The following is a 25,000-nucleotide window of genomic DNA, read 5'->3' on the forward strand; positions in this document are numbered from 1 at the left end:
CTTGACCCTTGTGGCACTCCACTAGTTACTTTACCCCAAGATGAGTATGTATCTCTGATCACAGTTCTCATTTCCCTATCCTTCAAATAATCTCTTGTCCATTCGAGCAAGGTTCCACACAGTCCTCTTATGTACTCTAGTTTCCATGGAAGCTAAAGAAGTCTTCCGTGCGGGACTTTATCAAAAGCCTTTTTAATGTCCAGGTATACTGTGTTTACCCATCCATCTCTGTTTTCAAGTCCTGCAATAACTCTCGAGTAGAAGCTTAATAAGTTTGATACACATGAACCCAAATTGTCTGTTCGATATGACTTGCTCCTCTTCTAGAAATTTAACCCATTTTTCTTTGATAATTATTTCACATAACTTCCTTACGACACTTGTAAGTGACACTGGTCTGTAGTTTAGTGGTTCAGTTGCCTTTCCTCCTTTAAATATCGGTATTACATTGGCTCTCTTCCACTCTAGTGGAACTTTCCCTTCATTTATTGAACTTTTAATTATTTCCCAAATTGGATCCAGTAATTGCTCTTTACATTCTTTTAACACCCAGCCTGATACACCATCTGGCCCCATTGCTTTTCTGACTTCCAACTTATCCAGTAATCTTCCAATATCCTCTTTGTGCACTGCAATCTCCTGTAATCCTTGGCAATCCAATGTCCTATTAGGTTCTGTGAAATCATCTTCTGCAGTGAATACCGTTTTGAAGCTCTCATTCATTATTTCACACATTTCTTCTCTGTTTGGTATGTCTTCCTTCTTTAATTATTTTTCAATTGTTTCCTTATTCTTTGTTTTGCCATTTATAAACTTGTAGAAAAGTTTGGGTTCATCCTTGCTTTTATCCACATCTTTCTCAAACTTTCTTTCTTCCTCTCTCCTTACTCTAATATATTCATTTCTAGCATCTTTGTACTGCCGACTGTTATAGTCATTTCCCTGCTTTAAGAGTTTCTTCCATGCTTTATCTTTTGCCTTTTTTGCTTGTATGCATCTAGCATTGTACCAAGCATGTATTTTTTTCTGAACTCTATAAACTGTTCCACGAACAAACATTTTTACTCCTTCATTGTATTTCTGTAAGAATATATCATATTTCTCTTGTACAGTCTTTCTGCACATAATATTACTCCACTCAACATCAGCAAAATAAATCCTTAATTTTTCAAAATCCACTTCTGCATAATTCAATCTCTCGTGTGTGTGTGTAAAACAGAAGCATAATTCAATCTCTCGTGTGTGTGTGTGTAAAACATTCTGTTATCAGAATTTATAATTGTGAGTCATTAGGAGTTACTATTGCAAAATTCTATCTTCCAGGAGAAATACAACACTTGCCTGGATGTGGAGGTAGTGTTGGCCTCTTGCAGTGCACGGTTAAGGGCTGGACTGTGGTTAACCAGGAGAGGTTCAAGATGCTGTGGCAAGGTCATGAGGTACTGCCCAATCTGACAACAAAAGAGTGTGATTATTGCTGTTTGCTGTCTGACAAATTAATTTCCCAGGCCATTTAACTGTAACAGCATGACTAACAACTATTGACTAAGGATGAAACACAATAAGTATGATTTACTTCTATTATTATTCACCACATGTAATCTGTAAATGACAACCAAAATATGATGAGGGTAATATGATGGATCACTTAGTCTCATTATAAAAGTCTAATCTTGCTTTATGAATATGAAGCAATCTCATACAACATAAATAATTCTTTATCAATTAATCTTTTATATATCTAAGTTTACTATCCCTATCACCTGTGTAATATATTCCTGAGGAGAGAAAGAAGATGAGAGTTGAGCTGACGTTCCTGGCCGAGAGGTCCAGGCAGGCAGGTCCGGGATGGTTGCCAGTTGAGAAGACACAGGGGCCATAATAGTTGAGAGTGCAGCCTCTACTGCACCTTGACACTGTGCCTGAGCTTCATTCAGGCTCTGTTCCAACAGCCTCCCATCTTCTTCTGTATGCCAAAAAAAAATATAAGTCATTTGCCTTTTCTTTAGTTACTCATTAATACATTAGCTTCTTTCACATAAATGACGGTACTTACCAACCACTCTTGTGACTAAGTTCTTCAATTGGGTTCCAGCTTGAGATGAGAGAAGTAAATCAGGAGTGGGTGTGAATGGAGTGGTGGGATTCCAGATAAACTTGGTGGCAACTGTTGTGAAGCGTGTGGCTAACGAGTGTTCTGTGCTCTCTATTGCCATCACCAATTCCCCTGCAAAAAAGAAACCAAAGGGAATAATTCATTATCAAACAATTTGTGAGTTGTTCAAATAATCTTAAAGTGCAGTAATAGTAAAATTATTCATTATACATAAATTACCTATCACTGTATATGAAAATTGACATTAAAGTTTCTCCTTTATAACACAATGCCTTGCCTGCAGCTTGAATGAGATTAAGACACATGGTAAATACAGTCCAATCATCTATGATGGATGCTTTTTGCTTCTGGACGTGGCGTGCAGCCTGGGCCAGACGGGCTGTGCACTGCTCTATATAGGTGGTAAGGGCCATGACCAGGCCAGGAAAGCCCCACCCGTTACTGAGCTGCAAAGAGATAAATGGTCACCTAGTTCCATCAAATTTTTAAAATGAAGTAATTAGTCTAGATTTAAGATTATCAGGAAGAAAAGATAAACATCAATCACTTGAAGCCAGCTTTCTAAGAGAACAAGAATCTTGAACCTCCACTACCAGTGGTGATCCAATAGTAAAGACACTGAAGTGCCTACTCAGGATAGTGTCTCTGCTATATTCTAGCACCACCCACTTTGTTATCTTGTTTCTGTGATGGTACGTACCACCACCCTAGATACATTATGGAATATGGCAGAATCAGCAAGCCTTCAGTCTGCTTTGTGCCTAGATCTGGAGGATGTTCCTGTAGCAGCCTGCACCACACCTAGTAACAAGGTGAGATGAACTGCTAGATAAGTGGACTGTACCAAACTGCCCATTCAATCTTTCATCATGTGACTGCCTGGGAGCACAATGCAACAATATAAATACTACTACTGGCAAGGCCTGGACCTCAGCAGACCAGTCTGCCATGGCTATTCTCTGGGTCTGGTCATCTCTCCACCTCACTCTCCTTACTGCTGCTTGGCACTGAGTTTGAGGGACTGTAACAACACTTTGCAAGTCAACTGTGCGGTGTTGGTTATTTCACCTTGTACGATCACAGGAAGAAGGAAAAACATCAAGGGTTACCCGAGGAAGAGAAAGAAGTTGTGTACAGTGAGGGCACAGGAGGATGGGAGGTATGCAGTTAGCAACACTAGGAGAGTAGTTGGCATGAAAACAGCAGAAGATAGCAAGAGATGGAACATTGTGGCAATGAGAAAGAGACTGAAAAAGAGAATCAGAGGAGATGAATTGATTCAATTCAAGACAAAAAGCTTTTTAATTCCATCCTGTCTAGAACATTGTGAGTCAAACACACCCATACGCATGAAGAATACTCTATACATGGGCTGATAAGGCCTCTGTACAGTTAGGAGATGGAAAAAACTGGCTGAGACCACTTGGAACACTTATGGTCATAGAAGCTGTTTTAGCTAGAGATTATAAAAGTAAAGGACAGACTAAGGATGTTAAAAGTGTAAAAGAGGAAAACAGTTGTGTCAATGAAAAAGACAGGATAGTTGTCTGGTGTTGAGTTGATAAATGGAGCAAATTAAGTATTGTTCAATGCCTCAAAAAACTCGGAATTCTAACATTTATCAGCTGGACGGAACATTCCAGACAACTATCCCTTCTTCAATGACACTCAACTGTCTCCTTGCTATGCTGAACATGCTCAGTCTGCCCTTTATTTACAATCTAAACTGGAGAAACTGTACATTTCAATCCTAGCTATAACAGCTTTTATGAAGTGTTCTGAATCATCTGCATCAGTTTTTCTCACCCTCCTCAGCTACTAACTCTGAACATGATACTTATCCATCCATGTATGTAGTATGCTTCATTTTGTTCATCTCTCTAATGCTAGAGTTAAAGTTTTGTTGCCATAGATATTTTAAGTGAATGTTAATAAATCCTGTTTCTCTTTCTTGTCAAAGGAATACCAAGTAACATATGACAGAACTAACCTGTACACACCGCTCAGCAGCTGCCTCAGCCTGGCTGGGGAGCTTACCACAGTACTCTCGCAAGCGCCGGAGGGTCTCTCCCATATCTCCCTTTACAATATCTGTGATATATTATAAAACTTGACTTTATAAAATTGTATTTTCTACCAGTGAACCTGCTTTAAAACATACACATGATTTTATGCAATACACATGATTTAATGCAGAAAAACTTTTGTAGAAATAAAATGAAGGCAACTCCTGTTTCATATCCTTTCTTCATGCAGATGTATCCCACTTAAGTAAAGCAAAACTTAGTTTGATTTGCTCCTAAATCATTGATTGATAAACCTTTTTCTTTACCTGCAGAAATTAGATGTGAAAGTAACTGAGCTTCTTGATATTCCTGGTGTTTAGTGATCTGGTCCTGGAGAGGACGATACACAGCCTGTGTCACCATCCTCTGTGCCTGGTACAGTGCATCCTGACCTGAGCAAATAATCATTGTGAAAAATATATAGTTAGTAATTCAAGTGACATTCAATTGAAAGGCACAGTGCTTAATAACTTAAGTCTTACCTGGTTTAGCAGTACCAAGAGATTCTTCCAAATCCTTTAGAAAATTATCTCCAGAAGCCTTGATAGCAATGAGGAAGTCTAATGGCTGTTCCTGTTGTTTGACAGCAACAGCCACTACCTGATCCACCGGGGGGTCCAAGGAAGCTAAACTGGCTGCCACCAATTGTGCCAACAAGAGACTTGAGTCAGATCCCTCAAAGACCTGCCCACACCAACGCACCTGTCAACATAACATCCCAGTTAATAAAACTATTAGAGAAGACATTCCAAAGCTTCGTTCCCTGAAGGCTGCGACCTTACACATATGAAGGCAAATGGGAAAAATTGAACAACCATATACTGCTAACAATAATCACAATCTATGGAAACTGGTACATAAGACACTAAATGAACTAGCATTTATTGCAGTTTGTCTAACTTTTTAACTAATCTATATGTTTGTTACGTTATTAATCAATAAACATAATGACTATACAAAATAAATTTTTTTTACCTGTTGCGAGGTTAATAGAGAAACCTTATCATAGAAAGTGGTGAGCCAGGTAGGAGGTCCTGCCAGATGAAAGCCCTCCACACCGCCACGCCAGGATGCCGCCAGCTGGCCCATTTCACATTTATGGTAGTAACTTTCCAGCTGACTGACACGCCCAAGTGATCGCAGCAGCCTGGCATACATCACTGATTCTTCTGTAAAATGATTATGATAAGCCATACATTTCCTTCAACAATGTGCCAGAATACAAAACTGAGGGTGATACAAGAAAAAGAGTGGTGTAAGGGAGAAAAATGATTAGGTCTCTATGATTATGAAGAAAAGAAGGACTGCAAGTAAGAGCTTAAAAGAAGGAAAACATCACAGTGAGGGAGATAAATTGCTTGACAGAACAATAGTGCTAGCAATCACATATGTAAATAAGAATTGCATGAGAAATAGAAGACAATGCTTTTTTTTTTTTTTTTTTTTGACAAGATGGAAACTAGCAAAGGGCAACAAAAGATGAAATAAAAAGGCTCATTTGAGTGTAAGTTCTGCAAAAGATTGATGAAGAATTAGTCAAAAGCCAGGGACAAATGTCTCAAAACCTCCCTCTTAGAAGAAGCCAAGTCGCAGGAAAATGGAAACACAGTGAGTGGAAAAATGGAATGCATTGGATAATGAAGTTGTTACAGCATATAATGTGCATAACTTTAAGGAAAAATTAAATAAATGGAGATATGGAGACAGGACACTATGAGCCCCACTCAAACCCTGTACAATACAACTAGGTAAATACAGAAGCAGGCAGGGAGTTCCAGAGTTTACTAGAGAAAGGTATGAATCATTGTCACTACTGTTTAATTCTTGTATGAGAGAGTTAGACAGAATAGGGATGAGAGGAATAAGGAGGCCTTGTGCAGTGAGGCCGCAGGAGAGAAGGCATGCAGTTAGCAAGATCAATAGAAAAGTTAGCATGAAAATAGCGATAAACGATAGAAAGAGATGCAAGATATTGATGGTGAGAAAGAGGCTGAAGACAGTCAGTCAAGAGATGAAAAGCTTTTGATTCCACCCTATCTAATAAAGCTGTGAGTGGAACCCCTCAAACATGCAAAGAGTACTTCCATACAAGGACAGATAAGACTCTTGTACACAGCTAGCAGTGGGAGGGGCAAGAAAAACTGGCAAAGACGCCTCTGAATGCCTGACTTCACAGCAGCTGTTTTAGCAAGAGATGAGATGTGAAGTTTCCAGTTAAGATTATGAGTAAAGGACAGACTGTGTATATTCAGTGTGGATGAGGAAGAGACAGTTGAATGTCATTGAAGAGGGCGTAGTTGTCTGGAAGGTTGTGTTGATTTGATAGATGGAGGAATTGAGTTTTTGAGGCATTGAACACTACTAAGTTATCTCTGACCTGATCAGAAATTTTAGAAAGGTCAGAAGTCAGACATTAAATTGCGTCCCTGTGTGATCTTTTGATTTCCTGAAGGGTTGGTCATCTCTGAAAGGAAGTGGAAAGATGTAGGGTGGTATCATTAATGTAGGAGTGGATACAGCAAGAAGTTTGGTTAAGCAGATCATTAATGAATAATATAAAGAGAGTGGGTGACAGGACAGATCCCTGAGGAACACCACTATTAATAGATTTAGGAGAACAGTGGCTGTCTACCACAGCTGCAATAGAACAGTCGGAAAGGAAACTTGAGATAAAGTTGCAGAGAGAAGGATAAAAACTGTGGGAGGGCAGTTTTGAAATCAAAGCTTTGTGCCAAACTCTATCAAAAGCTTTTAATATGTCTAACGCAACAGCAAAAGTTTCACCAATATCCCTAAAAGAAGATGACCAAGACACAGTAAGGAATGCCAGAAGATCACCAGTAGAGCAACCTTACTGGCAATCGGATAGAAGATTGTGAAGTGACAGACATTTAAGAATCTTCCTATTGAGGATAGATTGAAAAACTGTAGACAAGCAAGAGATTAAAGCTATAGGACGGTAATCTGAGGAATTAGAACAGTCATCCTTTTTAGGAACAGGATGAACGTAGGCAAACTTCCAGCTAGAAGGAAAGGTAGAAGTCGATAGACATAGTTGAAAGAGTTTGGCCAGGCAAGGTGCAAGCACACAAGCGCAGTTTTTGAGAACAACAGGAGGGACCCCATCAAGTCCATAAGCCTTCCGAGGGTTTAGCATGGAAACATTACTGAAAAACATGTTGAAATTAAAGTGTTTATAATGCTCAAAGAATGAATAGTGGTGAAAATCTTGAAAAATTGTACAGGTGATTGGGTATGTCAAGTAAGGATGAAAAATAAGATATGGAGTGGCAGATATAATCTGACTACAAGGAAAGAATCACAAAAAGGGATGATGCAACATGTATTGTAATTCTCTATTGAACATAATGACTTGCTATAAAAAATAAAATAAAAATTACAGACTTACGAAGTGTAAGAAAAACCCAAAGGAAGGAATAGATGTAAACTCTTAATGTAGCCATCCCTTTGGGGAAAATTCTTAGGAACAGATGCTCGGTCAGATAAAGATAGACTGATGTGAGCTAATTTGAAAGAATAATAGTTTATGATATCTTAGAAGGATGTGATAGATGTGATAGAAAAATAATGTGGAAGAAGAGGCAAGTGACATGTCCATAACTCTAACCAGCTTTTCAGGAAAGAATGCATTAAAGAGAAACTTTCAATGATAATTACAGAAGCAATCCTTGTTTACCTAGATTGTGGTTGGTGAAGGCAGCCACAATGTGTGGGCTGGCCAGAGCTTCCAGGCGCACCTTAAGACCTTCCAGGTGAGCTGCACGCTCCTCATAGTCAGGTACATGAGTAAGAATGCTTAAGCAGTTTTGTAATCCAACCAGTTTCTCTGCTATTACTTCCACATCTCCACTTTCCATCACCTGAAACAATTACTGGAAAATTACTACAGTAGAAGGATGACAAAGGACTGACACAAAGGGGAAGCAGTAATATGGTGAAAGTAATGTACCTGTTTTAGTCTCCAAAATAAAAGAACAAGAACATGGAATGGAGTTTTGATTTATAAAATTTTTTCTTAGAATGCAAAACACTTATAAAACAAAAGCTGGAGGTGGTTTCAATCCAATCTTTTGAGTCAGATTATGCTATGGTAATAGGCACAGAAATGTACACTCAGTAAACAATGACAACATAACTAATTGAGAGAAAACTAGACCATAAAAGAGAGAGAGAGAGAGAGAGAGAGAGAGAGAGAGAGAGAGAGAGAGAGAGAGAGAGAGAGAGAGAGAGAGAGAGAGAGAGAGAGAGAGAGAGAGAGAGAGAGAGAGAGAGAGAGAGAGAGAGAGAAATAAAGCTTTAGTGTATCCTATCTCTGTCCTTGTCTCCTTATCTGAGGAACACAAAGGCTGCCTTCACATCATATTCCAGTGCCAGGACATCACTTAATACTCAAGCATACAATGTAAAGACCTAACTCACTTAAATATCAGACTCATCTCAGACATTATCAATTGGCTTTTTTTTTATCTACTATTGTAATTACAAATTAATATAGTACTTGATAACCACAGCAATGTGCACCTCTTCAATGTCGGTGGAGAGTGTAGTCCAGTTGTCTGCTTCACGCAAGGCCTGCGAGGTGGCAACCATCCGTCCCTTCAGTGTGTCTAGCTTCACTAAAGTCTGCATGCTGGCAGCTGTATTATGCTCCACCTGTATCCAAAAAAATCAATGGAAAGATGAAAATAAAAAAATAATAACTCACTCAGAGGAAGTTGTAAAAAAGATTCCTTAGTAAAAGCATTGCTTTATTCAGGTGTTGATGTGTAAATATAAAAAACCTAATATTAATTTTATATTTTTCAATACTGACTATGAATTTCAATGAGATGTATATGGTTCAGCAGCAAACATGAAAGCTATGCATCAAAAACAAAATAATCACAATAGTTCAATGGTTTCTACCTTCTCAATGTCTTGCCTCACACTATTCATCTGGTTTTTGAGGACTGACACCTCATGACCCAAGGACTCCACATCCCTCAGCACACGTGGAAGACTTCCCACAACCTGCAATGAAATACACACAGTGGAAAACAACAAAAACAACAGTATAAAAATTATGAAGTCCCTATGACTCACTTCATCCATTCACATTTTTTAGAAACAAGTGCTATGTAAAATGTGCAAGGCCAAACTCATTCTGAAACTCACCTGTTGGCTGGTTTCCTCCAAGGCACTGTTCACCTCCTGGATGGCCAGCTGCAGTCGCATTACTAGAGATGAAGCATATTGCTGCGAACGCACCACCCAAAATAAGAATGAATTTTTACATAAAATATGATCCATCATTATTAACCCTTTCAGTATTGGGATACATTTTTACCTTGAGATTTGTGTATGATTAGACCATTTTATTGACATTATGAAAGATCTATGGAAGTCAGAAAATTAATGGCCACAGTCTTCATAATATTAATCACTCACATGAGTATCTCAGGCTGTATAAAATCGCCAAATAGTAAGGAGAGTGAATATGGAAACGTGTCATGGTACACGGGTTAAGTAATCTTGATCAGTCACTACAATATAACAATGATTAGCATGATCTTAAATAAAAGTTGCAATGTCATAAAATATGTAGTTATATTATGTAAAAAAAAAAAATGGTTAAAACTAGATATGGTTTTTATAAAGTTAAGCTTGAACTTACATCACGATTCTGTTGTGCATCCTGGCTGCGGAAAACACTGTTGATCCATTCCTTAGGATCAAAATTTTCTTGAGAGAAAGCAGTAAGATCCTGCAATGAATAAGAAAATAAAAAATAATTTAAACAGCCTTCTTGATGGCAAGGATAACTCTAATTTCATAACATCAAAAGCATTTGACTATGTGTTCCTATATCTTAGATTCTACAATATATAATGATGAACAATTGTGATAATTTATCAAGATAATGATATGAAGTTGTCAGTTATGCACGAGTTACATACATCATTATTTTATTGCTGGTACTATCATCATTAACAGCATTATTACTTTTGAAACTAATCTTAATAAAAATGAAAGCAATCTAACCTATGAGGATGTGACGCATGCTTATAAATATCTGTTAATCAGTTGGAAAACTGACTCAGTGCCATCTGATCATTAACAGCAAGCTCATGATCATAAAGTTGATAGTAAAAGAAAAAGAAAATAGACAAAATTGCTTGTGAAAATAAGGAAAAATAAATAAACCAGCAAAAACAAAAGTGAAAACAGCACCAGGGGCACCGTTGCACAGGCTATTCCCTGACTCTACATCCAACTGATCTGATCACAACATAACAAAACACATTAACAGTTAACACCCTCACCGTTATGGAAGCAAAAGGAAAAAAATTGAGCTACACAATCTCCTCCAAACTACAAGTGGTAGATTATTCCAAGGAGCATGACAATAAAGTAGCAGCAAGGGCTTTTAGGTGCCACCTACAGAAAAAAATTATACGTGTCTGGCAACAGCAAGACGACCAAATGAAGAGCGCAAGGAAAGGTAAACATAGGATTCGTTGCCCAGTCCCACATAGGCCAGAACTTGAGGATGACATTGGTTACGTTTTGCTTAGTAGCTATCCCTTGGGGGCTGTGGTGTAACAGATACAGCCAGAAGCATAGTGTTGGTAACACTACTCAATGTAAACATTCCCACAGCTAGGCAGTCACATCCACCTGCTGTCAACACTATCAAAACATTTTCAGACTTTTTTATGCAATTTTGTTGATTTCAAACCTCTTTTGCAATTCACATTACTTCATGTAATGCTTCCCACCCATACACCTTGATTTCCCATAGATCCTCTAAGGTTGTTGGAAATGAGAGATAGGTATAAGTAAGAGATTAAAAATATTCGTCTCCCATGGAAATGACATATACCATCAATCATTTCACCAAATTTCTCACTACAAAAACATGTCAAATACCAGATTCCATGGTTGAGTGAAACTGTGAATTGATCATGTTTTCTGCTTGTATAATGTGTGGTAGATTGCTTTCAACAATAAATGCTTAAATTTGACCTGCTGAAATGGGGGTGCGTTTTATACATATGTCCGTGCATCCTAAGTGCTGTCATCAAATATGGTAAGTGTGTATGCAATAGTTTTGTAAAAACGACAGAAGCACCTAAGGAGAATGGGGGGGGGTGGAACAATGGTTCCCCCACTAGGGTTGATGGTCACTAGGCTATCAGTCCTTGTCAGTAGCACATGACAACAGCAGGTTATGGAAGCATACTGTACTTTGTTGAAAAAAATTTTCCATGTGGCCGGCAATCATTGACTCATATTGACGCTTTTAGAAATCAACACATTGTACCAGAAACAGTTAGATTAGGTTATCTTTGTTGGTTGGCAAAACCAAACTAGACCAAATTTTGCATTTAATAAAAGGTTTAAGGCGTCAAACAGCCATATTTGACAAAGGAAAGAACTCTTGTAAATTCTTACTTCTGATAGTCTAGGTTATGGTGAGTGATGTTAGGCTAAGTTAGAGTACGATCCTTAAGGAGGTCCAGAGAGAACAAAGCCCCCAGTTAGTAGAGCTTCGGATAGGCTAGAAACTTCCCGTTTTCAAATTGGGGTATGTCTTAGCTTTAGATTTATCAGGAATGTTAAAAATGCTTCATTTTGACTTTCCCCACTCAAAACCACATTTCTACCACATCACTAAGATCGGTAGTTATTGTGAAAGGGATTAGGAGGATGAGAGTGTGACAATTGGATGAAACTACAAAGTTACCATTGGTGGACTCACCATTGTCAGTAAAATAGGATGTGGCGGTGGTGGTGACAGGCGTGACAACTCCTCAGCCGGCCGTCACTCTTGTCTCTCAGCGACAATTGCCCATTCACACAATGACACACAGCCGTTATGACTCACAATAAGTGGACTGCCTATACTATGATCATCCTAAGCATTGCAGTATGATGCAGACACACAAAGCCAACAAACACGTTAAAATGTGAGGGAAGGCTCCACTACTCTACTTCCCTTCTCGCCCCCTGACACGTCAACACCCAGTCTTGATCTTGATATTGATGTTCTAGTATAGGTGACTCAAATTTCTCCAGTCAGGCATTTGTATCAGCAACTCTTGTAAGAAAAGATGAAATAAAATGTAGTCCGTGTAAGCGAGTTGATACATTTCACTAAAAAGATATATCTTTCTCGGCATTACTGACTCACCGATGAGTGTACTATGTTAATGCCAGTATATATTCTCCTATTTCTATTTGCTTATCTATCTGTCTATCTATCTATCTATCTCAAGGATGTTGAATAAAGGAAGGAAGCATGACACCATAAAAGTGAAACCGACACCCAAAACATTACCAGCCGCCCATTGCATATACATGGGAACGCCCGAGTTACGCTTCTTATTTTCCGTCTTAAGTCCATGTTTCGAGGCCACCTTCCATATATGTGACCTGAAATGACTCGTAATAGCCGTGGCATACCGTGCCATGAAGATTTAGACGGTAGATCATACATACAAATTAGATAATACAGTTTTTTCTAGCTTTGGTGGACTTGGGTGAGAAGTGGGAGGCTAGCTATCTGTCTTTGGAGCAAACGTACAGCTGAAAAGGTCATGTACGTACACATGTAAATATAAAATATACATGTACATATACATGTGCATATAAATGAAGGATAAATAAACTGTATATCAGGTGAAAGTTGGCCTGAAGATTGACTTTTCTTGGTATCGCAATTACTTAGCACAAGTCAAGTACGAGTATACTCTCTCTCTCTCTCTCTCTCTCTCTCTCTCTCTCTCTCTCTCTCTCTCTCGTCTCAGAGAAATACATTAATTAATATTCTCTCTCTCTCTCTCTCTCTCTCTCTCTCTCTCTCTCTCTCTCTCTCTCTCTCTCTCTCTCTCTCAGAGATATCATTAATTAATATTCTCTCTCTCTCTCTCTCTCTCTCTCTCTCTCTCTCTCTCTCTCTCTCTCTCTCTCTCTCTCTCTCTCTCTCTGCAGAACTTTACATGACCAACACAGTATCTTAATCAGAGGAACCAGACTGTGGAACCAGCTGCCTCACAATACTAAATCTGCACTGTCTAGAACTTCATTCAAATCATATTTAAAGCGTCATTTGTTAACTAAGTATAACGATCAGCAATAACGTGATGATTTAAATACCACCAACAATATATGTGTGTATATACGTGTACATATATATATATATATATATATATATATATATATATATATATATATATATATATATATATATATATATATATATATACTTCTGTATGTATGTATGAGTGAGTATATATTTCCCTGTATGTGTATGTATGTACAAGTGAGTATATATATGTGCATGTTTATGTGTGTACGAGTGTGTTTATTTCCTTGTATATATATATATATATATATATATATATATATATATATATATATATATATATATATATATATATATATATATATATATATATATATATATATATATATATATATATATATATATTTTTTTTTTTTTTTCTAATGATCCGTAATGATGCTTCGGCTCAACGGATTAATAATTCTCAGTATAATAAATATCCATGTTTATTACAATCACTGTGTAACGCAGACTGACGCCAAATAAAATCATCATCATCAAATCATCTCTCTCTCTCTCTCTCTCTCTCTCTCTCTCTCTCTCTCTCTCTCTCTCTTTCTAGTCTCAGAGATATACATTAATTAATATTCTCTCTCTCTCTCTCTCTCTCTCTAGTCTCAGAGATATACATTAATTAATACTCTCTCTCTCTCTCTCTCTCTCTCTCTCTCTCTCTCTCTCTCTCTCTCTCTCTCATTTAACTGACATGTGCGATTTCATATCACTGTGCAATGGAAAAGTATCTAATCACTGAAAATTTACTTCACTGTTTGTTCCTTGTCATGCAATAAACGAAAAACAATCTTTTTGCCTTAATTTCTTCCGGAAACGTCATGGTGTATTTCTTTCAATATTGTATAGATAGTTTTTTTCAATCAAGACCGTTAATAATAGCTAAGTATAGGTCTACATGACATATTTAGGAAACTATAATGTGGTTTACATAAGTCAAACCATCAGCTATTTCTTAGTTTTCCTCTAGTGATGAAAAAGAAAGTTTTTTTTTTTTTTTTCTTATTGCTTAACACAGAAGAGGTCAATGATTTGGGTGTAAGTTACGATCATAAGCTCCGCCCAGTAGGGTACGTCTAGCTATACTATATATAACTAGACCGTGCCGTCCAGAGCCTCATAAGCCCCGCCCACTGGCTTCACTTTTGAGCACAATAAGACAGACGTGTGCCGTCTTCTCTCTAGAAGGGCCTTACGTCTTTGATCTGTCTATCTAGCTATCTATCTGTAGGAAATTAGTCGTGAAAGAAAACGGTCTTTATATTTGGTGGACTATGCTATACAATCAAGGCAAATATTCGAAAATAAAATAGTTCAGGATTGATAAAGTAATTGTCTTTCAGGACTTCTTATGCAAAATGATTACAAGGAATTTCTATGAAAAAACCCATCATCCGGTCACATCCATATAAGTAAGTCTGTGAAATTTAATTCTCAAATAAATTACGAAGCATTATTTCGTGCTTGTTGTTTAACTTTTCTAACTATCTTTTTTTTCTTCATTCATTAAGCACGAACGACTAAGACCAAAACGACTCTCCCATCGCCATCCACCCAGAAACAGACGAAATTGTTCTGAAAGAAACATAGTACCTACATTGAGGTGGGTCCTGAAGGGTCTTGAAGCTCCTCTACTGGAGTTGAAACAAAATAAGACCGAGTATTCTAGAGTTTATTTAGAAATTGGATATAAAAATGAAGAAATTACTCTTTAAAGTGTTAAAATGGACCATAAAAGAAAAATTATAGTGGTGAGCCTTGAGAAAGAGGTTATGAATAGATTGATCGATTGATCGATTGATTAAAGACATAATGCTGAGCAAGGTTCTGTGAAAGAGGAATTGTACTGGTTACTACATGCAATCAAAAAGTTAAAAACAACAGCAATTATAGCTACAGGTACGGGATGTAACACGAGTTTCTACGAATATTGCTATAGGTGGAAGTGCAGGTTAACGTGAATCCATACGCACTTTGAGGCGTTGTTTAGCTGCGGTGTGAAATTCAACTTGAAAAAGTGTAGCCTGGTGGTGAGTGGTGACAGAGACAACAACGGCCGGGCTATTGCGTCCGTTGGTGAATTTATGAATGATTCAGTAAGATTTTTACAAGTTTTGGAGGTTTACATGCCATTTACTGATAAGCATTAGCTACATAGTGATAGTTGTTTGGATGTGATAAATGACAAATAGAATAACAGGTTGAGTGACACCATGTATTGTCTGCCAGGGAGTGGAAAGGGGAGAGGGTAGCAGCAAAGCACCCGATTGCTAATCAGGCTCACGATAAGTTTCCTAGACTGTGATAATGAAGACGTTCATATTGTTTTGCACACCTTAAGTAAAGATGTGTTTCTCCATCACGGTTAGCCACGTAGCACGGCCGTTGTATCTGTCGCCAGGAACACACTTGAATTTCACACTACGGCTAAACATCACCTCAAAGTGCATATGGGCACAGAACATTTCATATATTTCATATATTTCATATATTAACCTGATCAATGTAAACTCTTGAAATATCTAAATATGTGGAAAAAGTAGATAATTGTGTCAGCTGGGGAGAAACCTTTCTTTGTTAGCTAAGCAGGTGTAGTGAACGTTGCCTAACACTGCTACAGACAAGGTGCCTCGGGCCTACACAGGTGAAAGGGAAGGTGAAAGGCTGTATGGCGAGGCTGATCCTTCTTGACTATATAAGTTGCATATATCAAAATTATATATGTACTGTAAGTATGTAACGTATGTAAACCATTTACTGAAGTATGTCTTGTTTCATTCATATTTCCATCTATCTTGCAGATAGATGGAATTTCTTTAACCCCTTCAGTACCATAACACCTTTTTTTGTGTTTATTCTGATTACTATTTGGTGATTATATACAGCTTCAGAAACTTATGTGGGGATTAAAGTAGTGAAGACTGTGGCCACTGATCTTCTGACCTCCATAAAGCCTTCCTAATGTCAATAAAATCGTCTAGTAATATTCAAAACTCATGGTAAAAATGCGTCCCAGTACTGAAGGGGTTAATAAGCTGTGAGATTCTGCTTGTAGATTTGTAGATCCACGTGACTTATATAGCTCAGCACCCGTCCCATGAACGAGAGCGTATGCAGTTCCGCGGCTGACTTTAACGCGACTGACTTAATTTTTTGGTGAATCGAGATAAGTAACCGTGAGACGCCACTCTGTGCAGTCTTAATGACCGATACTCCCAGAGAGATGAGTGATGAGTGCAGTCAGTGCCAGGGCCAGGTGTACTTCATATACTCATATACCAGGACGACGCCATTGTATCTATGTATCTATGTAACAGACTAACAGACATACATCGCCTCTCGGGAGAAGTACCTGACACAAAGGGTTCACATTTGTACTCACACACTCGATAAGAATATTCCCAGTGTCTTATGCTTATGAGGAGTGAGAGTCGATCATCACCACGGTGTGCGAGATAACTAGTTACGTATGTTACATATATGGCAATATCTGGCGAACTCATCTACTGCCGCGCCATGATGGACGCTCCCCTCGCCTCGCACCTGACCGACGTGACCCGCTGATCAACAGGCAATATGACGGAGAACTTCCTGTAGATGTCCTCGAGGTTTCATCTCCAACGACGCATTCAAAACTGCTGTCCATTCATGCCTATCGTGACAGACGTTCCCTTGCATCTGACACCCTTCTCATATTCTCCATTCTACTTATGGAGTCTCTCTCTCTCTCTCTCTCTCTCTCTCTCTCTCTCTCTCTCTCTCTCTCTCTCTCTCTCTCTCTCTCTCTCTCTCTCGTCAAATAACCAGTTTTTATTAATACCTCCCTCTATCCATGAGACACCACCGTTCCTATGTAGCCACACTTTATACGAGTGAGTGTAACTCTTTTCAGGGACAGTCATGCTTACATCCTCACTTCCTTTCCTCACTCCACCACCTACTCGTCATGCACCACAAACTTCTCCCTCGCACTCCATCACAGCATTCCGACACAGGTGCTGCAGTCCTCGTTACTATATAGATTACGTCCTCACTCCAGTTAACAAAAGCAATGGCATCACCACCACCACCACCACCACCACCATCATCATCATCATCATCATCATCATCAGCAGCAGCAGCAGCAGCAGCAGCAGCAGCAGCAGCAGCAGAAGAGGAAGAAGAAGATGGTGATGATGGTGATGAAAAGAAGAAAAGAAGAAAAAAGAAGACGAAGAAGAATAAAAAGAAGAAGGAGGAGGAGGAGAAAGAGGAGTACTTGGTGAGAAACGCCATGACAAGTCAGTCTACACCTGGTCAATAAGCTAAGCCACGCACCTCACGCCATCTGAGGCACCGAGCGGAGATGGATGACATAAATACAGGTGGAGGGGCCTGCTGGCTTCCTGTCACCGAGGTGGTGATATATGTCTCGCCCCAGCGTGACGTGACGTGAACTGTTCCAATATATTGTATAGGGAGGCTCATTTTTTTTTTTTTTTTTTTTTTAGCTTTTTATGTTATGTTTGCTCTATTTTCTTGTTTGTTCGTCTGTCTGTCTGTCTGTCTCTCTCTCTCTCTCTCTCTCTCTCTCTCTCAGAGATGTTGATAGACAGATAGACGTGTGTGTGTGTGTGTGTGTGTTTTTATTCACTGTTTGTTTGATCTGCTGCAGTCTCTGACGAGACAGCCAGACATTACCCTACGGAACGAGCTCAGAGCTCATTATTTCCGATCTTGGGATAGGTCTGAGACCAGGCACACACCACACACCGGGACAACAAGGTCACAACTCCTCGATTTACATCCCGTACCTACTCACTGCTAGGTGAACAGGGGCTACACGTGAAAGGAGACACACCCAAATATCTCCACTCGGCCGGGGAATCGAACCCCGGTCATCTGGCTTGTGAAGCCAGCGCTCTAACCACTGAGCTACCGGGCCGTGTGTGTGTGTGTGTGTGTGTGTAATAATGATTAATAATAATATACGGTTTATTAATTTGGCAATGTAACAAAAATTACACTGAAAATGTACAGGGGGGACATTAAAACAATGAACTGAAATGCTTAACCTAACTATGGATCTAACTTAACCTAGAATTCACTTATTAATTTACTTATTTATTTAAGGCTCGCACAATAGTGGGCACCGCGCTAAGTCGGTACCGATCAGTGCGCGGTGCTCTTAAGGGCGCCACGCGATTCTGGTGTCGGGTGGCGCGAGCAGGGGGAGGCACGTCGGGGGGTAGCAGGTGGCGGAGACGTGGATGACGCAGCAGTCCTTCCCCAAATTTTTCCAAGGCTTCCTGGTGTCTTGTGGCCAGCCTCGGCAGGTCAGGGCGTCCTCGTAGGACCTGTAGGCAGGCCCAAGGATGACCCTGAACGCCCTCCTCTGAACCCTCTCCAGCTGTTGTCGTTGTGTGAGGTTCAGGAAGGAGGACCACGCTGGGGCGGCGTACATGAGCTTAGGGAGTATAAAGGTGAGGTACACTCCCCTCAGCTCATCTGCCGGTGCTCCCAGGGACCTGAGTCGGCGCAGTAAATAGATTTTGTATGAGGCTGACCTGATGATGTTGGAAACATGCTGCTTCCATGATAATTGATCATCCACCAAGACACCTAGAAGCTTGGTGCTGCGGACCACCTGGAGGGAGTGAGGGCCCACAGATAGCTGGGGAGGGGGGACTGCTGCTGTGGAGGTACAAATGTGCATCACCACGGTCTTGGTGTGGTTGATGGTCATTTTGTTGTCCTCCGTCCACGTCTGTAGTTGGTTAAGAGTGGACTGCAGTGCTGAGAAGTCTGGGTTGGTGTTGTTGACGGGTACGCCCACGGTGCAGTCGTCCACATACTTCCAGCGGTGGGGGGTGTGGACGAGAGCATCGTTGATGAGGATGAGGAAGCACAGTGTGTGTGTGTGTGTGTGTGTGTGTGTGTGTGTGTGTGTGTGTGTGTGTGTGTGTGTGTGTGTGTGTGTGTGTTTGATGAGAGCAACCTTCTTTCCCACACCCTTGTGCCAATTACGCTTACAGGTCAGCATATTCTATTGCAAACATCGTTGACACATCACTCTCACAGCAGCTGCTCGTACTTCCTCCATCTGCTAAGGATCATATCTTCGTTACCTCAAGATTTTTTTTTTCACTTTCTTCCTTTTCTTCTTCTATTTCCTTTGCTTCTTTTCTTCTTCCTGGTAGGAGCTGCAAGCGACCACAACATATGTAGAGAGGTAGACAGATTGATAAATAGGTAAACAGATCGACAGATATACAAAGATATCCTCTATTGTCATATCAACCATAGAATGATAGAGAGACGTGACAATAATTCGTTTGTGGCCTCTTCGTCCTGAATTATTTTCGATTTTAATTCACCTTATGAAGAAAAAAAAAAAAACGTCAGACAAGTGTACACACAGAAGAGGTGGTGGAAATATAACAAAACTTTAATCATCATTGAGGAAGAATAACCAAAGGTGAGGAAATAGAGACTGCCTTGAGGAAGCAACCATGTGGATAATAATGATGACGAAGATCATCACCAGCAGCAGCACTCTTCCTTATTCTATAAGAGAAGGATAAATTCCTCTCTTAACCTTTTCCTGCTCACCTGCTGGCTGCCGTCCTATGCTGCTCCACATGCATGTGAGCCCATCTCTTCATTTAGAGTCCGATAGTTGGGAGTTTAGAGAAAACAGCAGCAGCAGCAGCACTATAGTCTTTCTACTGGACGAAGGCGTGTTGGGTGGGGTCATCCCGTGTCCGCTACTATGCCAGTCCGCCCCAACGCACATCACTCCGTCTCATTCGTCAACTATTTATTAATTCTTGATGCATTTTATCTACCATAAACTATATTTTTAGAGTCAAATAAGATTCCATAGTGTTATAAATGTACTGAACTTTTTAATAAAAGCAATTATTATGTGGCAGAGTTGCCGTAGCAGATTTGTGAGACGTTGCCAGCTCAAGTCAGAGGTCTAAATGAAGGCTGGTCAAAGGTGACAAGGTCATTCATTCCTTTCTTGGCCGGCCGCCAGCTAAGATTAAAGGATTCCTCGCACCTCGTGCTTCACCGCTTCACAGCCGAGAGAAAGAATTAATATACAAAGTATATAAGTACTTTTTAGAAGAAAAGGCAAACAGAGGGTCTATAATAGACCCAAATAAAGCACAGTGTTGGCTGGCATGGTTCGGCTAGTCCTTAAAGGAACACGTGAATTTACGCTGTAGATTCACGTACCTTAGTGACTCCATCCAACGCGCCTTCGTCCAATAGAAGGACTACAGTGATAAAATCAACAGCAACGGGAAAAGGCGACTCCAGCAAGAGTGATCTACAACAACTGTACTACCTGTGCATAATATTAACATAATGATATTATCAGATATAATGATGGTAAGGCAAGTTCAGTTAACTAAGTATCGTACACAGTGTACTGCACATAAATAAATAGATAAATAAATAAATAAATAAATAAATAAATAAATAAATATATATATATATATATATATATATATATATATATATATATATATATATATATATATATATATATATATATATATACTTACCGCTGTGCCATATCCTCCAGGACGTGGGCAACCATGGACTTCCACTCTCTTCTATCCCTCGTGGCTCTGATGAACTATCCACTCGTAATGTTTCCTCGTGTCATCTTCACCAATCCGTCCGTGTATTTCAATCTCGGTCTTCCCTTTCCTCTGGTTCCTCCACCATTCCCGTGACTATCATATTTTTCAAACCCTCTCTCCTCATCACATGCCCAAAGAAATCCAATTGTCTCAATCTCACCGCCGCCATCAACTCTCTTTTCTCCCCAACCATCTCCAGCACTTCCTCATTGGACCTTCTTGCCGTCCATGGATTTTCATCATTCTTCTCCACAGCCACATCTCCATTGCCTCTAGCTTCTTCACCATCGTCGCTGATGTAGTCCAACTTTCCACACCATATAGCAATGATGACCACACATGAGTTTTTGTTAAACTTTTATCGAGTTTTAATAGAAAAGTTCTGTTTGTCAATAGGTTTCTCATTTTACAAAATGCGATTTTTGATATATATATATATATATATATATATATATATATATATATATATATATATATATATATATATATATATATATATATCAAGATAAAGATCAAGGTCACGTCCCTGTCATTAACCTTGATACCTTCGCTTAATGAAGAAGGTTGGATTCCCGTACAGCTACGCTACTGCGGTGTACTGTGGGTTCGCAGGCTGAATCTAATAAGCTTGTGTATTGTTGTCAGGGGCAAATCCAAGTTGCGATTCGTACTTTCAAGTAACAGACTCACTTGCCTCTATTCGTGTCTTTAATGGCGCAAATGCCGGTGAAAAATACCCAATGCTACTTTTTTTTTGTTGATCACCGGGTGAGGAATTAAGAAGGACAAGCATCCTTTTATCGTTTATAAAACACCAGCACGATGAAGTGGCAAGTGCGCAGAGGGGCCTGATGAATCAAATGGTTCAATGGATATCAGTAGGCGACGTCACAGCAATCTCAGTCATATGCCGCAAAACTCAGATTTAAAACCTCACATGAATGAAAGGCATCCTACATTATTGAGGATGAAATCATACAGTATTTGATAAGACAGAATGAAAAAAAAAAAGTTACAGACAAAATCGCAAGATCGTAAAATATTTTAGTTTTACACATGAAAAAAAAAAAATATAAAGAAAAAAATGATGACATGTGTTAAAGTAAGGACAGGATACAAGTAAACAATACACTCAAGTGAAAAATCTACATCCGAGTAGGAATTGAAAAAGGAGTGTATGGATGGGGACGAATCCTTCATGAGTTGCATGTTCTAAAAAGAGAGCCTGATAAAGGATGCCTGATAAAGGAGGGACCCCTTCACCCTTCACCACAGGGAGACAAATATCTACAAAATGTCATCCATGGGAATCGATCTGTCACCTACCGGCTGGACTCTCTGGGAAAAGGGTCATGAAAGAGAAGGATAAGTACGTCAGTTACTATTGACCAGATCCTATAGGCAAGGGAATTTTGACAGGGATGGGTAAGAATTGGAGACATGAATACCTTGTGACCGAAGCACGTAGCAGCAGAGTCTGGGAGCCCGTGAAGTAGGTACCTACACATAACCATAAATGACTGGTGATGCAAATCTGAAGAAGTGGTTATGAGGGAATTCTAGAGACTAGATTTCAGAATATAGATGAACCGCTTTTTGGAAGAAATTTTCCCTCCGAACAAGATCTCAGAAAACTCAAAGCTAATAAATCTGACTTGCCTTTTCGTGCCGCTCTTACAACTTACTCATTAAACATTAATCACCATTGAATTTTTACTTGAAGCTAATAAGCATTTCAAACTTCAAATACTTCTTTTTTAATCACCACGACTGTATTCTTCAGTACGGGGTGTTAGAATCGATTCCAAGCACTTCTTTCTTTTTTCATTGCTTGCACATTTTATGATGCATATACTTTCATTCATCTTATTTGTTCATTTGTATGTTTACGTTCTTGTAAGATTTTTTTTACTTATTCGTTTTATTTATTTACTTACTCATTGTTTATTTATTTACTCATCTATTTATCTGATTTCATTTATTTTTAATCTTATTCTCTTATTTATTTATTTATACATTTTCATTTACTTTTTCTTTTGTAGAACCAAGAAATATTTTGTTCAGTGTCTTACTTGCTCTCATGTGATAAACTTGAATTATGTAATATGGTTAAGTGTCACAGGGCGCATCCCGCTTGATGATCCAGCAAAGCATTGTGATCAAGCTTTGGAAGCGCTCAGTTTGGTTTGGAACAACTGGACTTGTTATGGAAAATACTACGTTCCAGGAATGAACGATCCGTCAACATTCCCTTATAAAATCTCTGCTACATTCTTGAAGTTACTAAGAAACTTCTCAGAGAAACTTTAGAACAGAAGTGGGCAAACTTTTCAGTGCTAGGGCCACATTAAAAAAGTCACAATCTTATAGGGCCGCATACTATATTAATTAACCCAAAATCAAAATATTTAAAATACAAAATTAAAGGCTAATAAAGAAAAACCCATTCTCAAACCCTTGTGCACACTTGCGGGAAGAAAATGAAATGCTCATAATACTATTTGGCATCGTTTATTAACTTGTTATTTCAAATTTACTAACATTTATCGGGCCGCAGGGATTCCTTTGGCGGGCCGTAGTTTGCCCACACCTGCTTTAGAAGTATCAATGTACTCTACGTTTCACTGGCTTGACTAAAACATAGCAACTGGGCGGCTTAAAATCCCATACTTGACAACTCTAACAAAAGAAAGTGATCAAAATATAGTGGCACAGGAGCGACGTCTTGTAGAGAGTATTGAAACTTACTCGTGAACAGAGAAATGAACGAAACAAACTGGAAGAACGACTCTCACATCCCCATCCTATAGTACAACATTGACTGCGAGTCACTCCCACTCCATCTCCGCCAGTGCGTGTGTAAGCGTTTGGGAAGGAGGGTGTGCGGACGAATTTCAAGGCATCATGGCTTCAGCTCAATCTGGAGACCTCATTGCCTGGGATTATGTGGCTATTGCTGTATATTTCGCGCTCAACCTGCTTGTGGGAGCTTACGTAAGTGGTCTGGAGACACACTTTGTTGATTATATAGACTTTACCATTACATCAAGGATGGCTAGAGAAAGGTAAATGGCTATTATTGGTAAGGAACTGTTATATTTACTTAGGGTGTGACATGAAAGAAAAGTTACTAAAATCTACCAAATCTAGTGAAGAACAAGTGTGTAATTCACCACGGTCGCCTACTGGTCACCCAGCCAGTCTTCCCCATTACGGAGCGAGATCAGAGCTCATAGACCTATCTTCGAGCAGAACTGAGTCCACAACACACTCCACATACCGGGAAAGCGAGGCCACAACCCCTCGAGTTACATCCCGTACCTATTTACTGCTAGGTGTACAGGGGCTACACTTTAAAAGGCGTGCTAACAACTGCACTACGCGGTGTGTGTGTGTGTGTGTGTGTGTGTGTGTGTGTGTGTGTGTGTGTTTTATATTATTAACTAGACTAGTCTTTTAGGGAGCTTGCATTCAAATGGGCCTTTTTAATATTTTGTTGCCCTTGGCAAGTTTCTCTCTTGCATGAAAAAAAAAAAAACTTTCTACCGAGTGTGGCTAGGAATATATACCGTCAAAATTATCTTTAAGGAACGTCATGTCTCATGAAAAAAAATATTATTTAAGGAGGATGTTCATTTATAACAATTGAATTTTCATTATATATCAAATTTCCATCTTCAGAAGAAAAAATGCATGTTATAAGACTTCAGGAAAGCCTTAGCCTCTGCTCCCCCCCCTCAAAGTGAACCTTTTTTCCGAAAACTGCGAAAGATTCAGCTCCGCTTTTCTAAATATTGAATTTGGAACAACAGTATTTCTGAAATTGGAAGTTCATTATATCCCGAAACACGTACACACACACACACACACACACACACACACACACACACACACACACACGAGAGAGAGAGAGAGAGAGAGAGAGAGAGAGGTTTGTGTGTATGTGTGGGTCCGTGTCAGTGATAAGAGAACGTACGAAGGAATTTAAACAGGTAAATATCATCATTGAGATTGACCTTGGCTGTTATACAACCTCGTGTAC

At 39.3% G+C, this 25,000-nt stretch overlaps 2 protein-coding genes and 1 long non-coding RNA gene across 3 annotated transcripts in view; 2 read left to right on the forward strand and 1 right to left on the reverse strand.

Annotated features, from left to right (window-relative positions):
• LOC123517442 overlaps nucleotides 1-4,911 on the forward strand; it is a 7,465-nt gene extending 2,554 nt beyond the window's left edge. The window contains exons 2-4 of the long non-coding RNA XR_006678467.1: nucleotides 1,324-1,565; nucleotides 4,455-4,557; nucleotides 4,770-4,911. This is a non-coding gene — a long non-coding RNA (uncharacterized LOC123517442). The remainder of the gene's footprint in view (nucleotides 1-1,323; nucleotides 1,566-4,454; nucleotides 4,558-4,769) is intronic.
• The window catches only part of LOC123517436 (conserved oligomeric Golgi complex subunit 7-like), a 14,989-nt gene extending 2,786 nt beyond the window's left edge, over nucleotides 1-12,203 (reverse strand). Inside the window, exons 1-14 of the mRNA XM_045277481.1 lie at nucleotides 11,945-12,203; nucleotides 9,857-9,946; nucleotides 9,358-9,438; nucleotides 9,109-9,213; nucleotides 8,725-8,856; nucleotides 7,880-8,063; nucleotides 5,158-5,351; nucleotides 4,665-4,884; nucleotides 4,449-4,574; nucleotides 4,107-4,207; nucleotides 2,394-2,562; nucleotides 2,057-2,227; nucleotides 1,764-1,966; nucleotides 1,342-1,451 (exon numbers count right to left, since the gene is read on the reverse strand). Of these exons, the coding sequence (XP_045133416.1) occupies nucleotides 1,342-1,451; nucleotides 1,764-1,966; nucleotides 2,057-2,227; nucleotides 2,394-2,562; nucleotides 4,107-4,207; nucleotides 4,449-4,574; nucleotides 4,665-4,884; nucleotides 5,158-5,351; nucleotides 7,880-8,063; nucleotides 8,725-8,856; nucleotides 9,109-9,213; nucleotides 9,358-9,438; nucleotides 9,857-9,946; nucleotides 11,945-11,947 (1,889 nt within the window). The 5' untranslated portion in view covers nucleotides 11,948-12,203. The remainder of the gene's footprint in view (nucleotides 1-1,341; nucleotides 1,452-1,763; nucleotides 1,967-2,056; nucleotides 2,228-2,393; nucleotides 2,563-4,106; nucleotides 4,208-4,448; nucleotides 4,575-4,664; nucleotides 4,885-5,157; nucleotides 5,352-7,879; nucleotides 8,064-8,724; nucleotides 8,857-9,108; nucleotides 9,214-9,357; nucleotides 9,439-9,856; nucleotides 9,947-11,944) is intronic.
• An 11,582-nt stretch (nucleotides 12,204-23,785) lies between these two features.
• The window catches only part of LOC123517652 (sodium/glucose cotransporter 5-like), an 18,284-nt gene continuing 17,069 nt past the window's right edge, over nucleotides 23,786-25,000 (forward strand). Inside the window, exon 1 of the mRNA XM_045277965.1 lies at nucleotides 23,786-23,952. Coding sequence (XP_045133900.1) covers nucleotides 23,863-23,952 — 90 coding nt within the window. The 5' untranslated portion in view covers nucleotides 23,786-23,862. The remainder of the gene's footprint in view (nucleotides 23,953-25,000) is intronic.

Source organism: Portunus trituberculatus, chromosome 42, assembly GCF_017591435.1.
Source record: "Portunus trituberculatus isolate SZX2019 chromosome 42, ASM1759143v1, whole genome shotgun sequence".
Taxonomy (NCBI): domain Eukaryota; kingdom Metazoa; phylum Arthropoda; class Malacostraca; order Decapoda; family Portunidae; genus Portunus; species Portunus trituberculatus.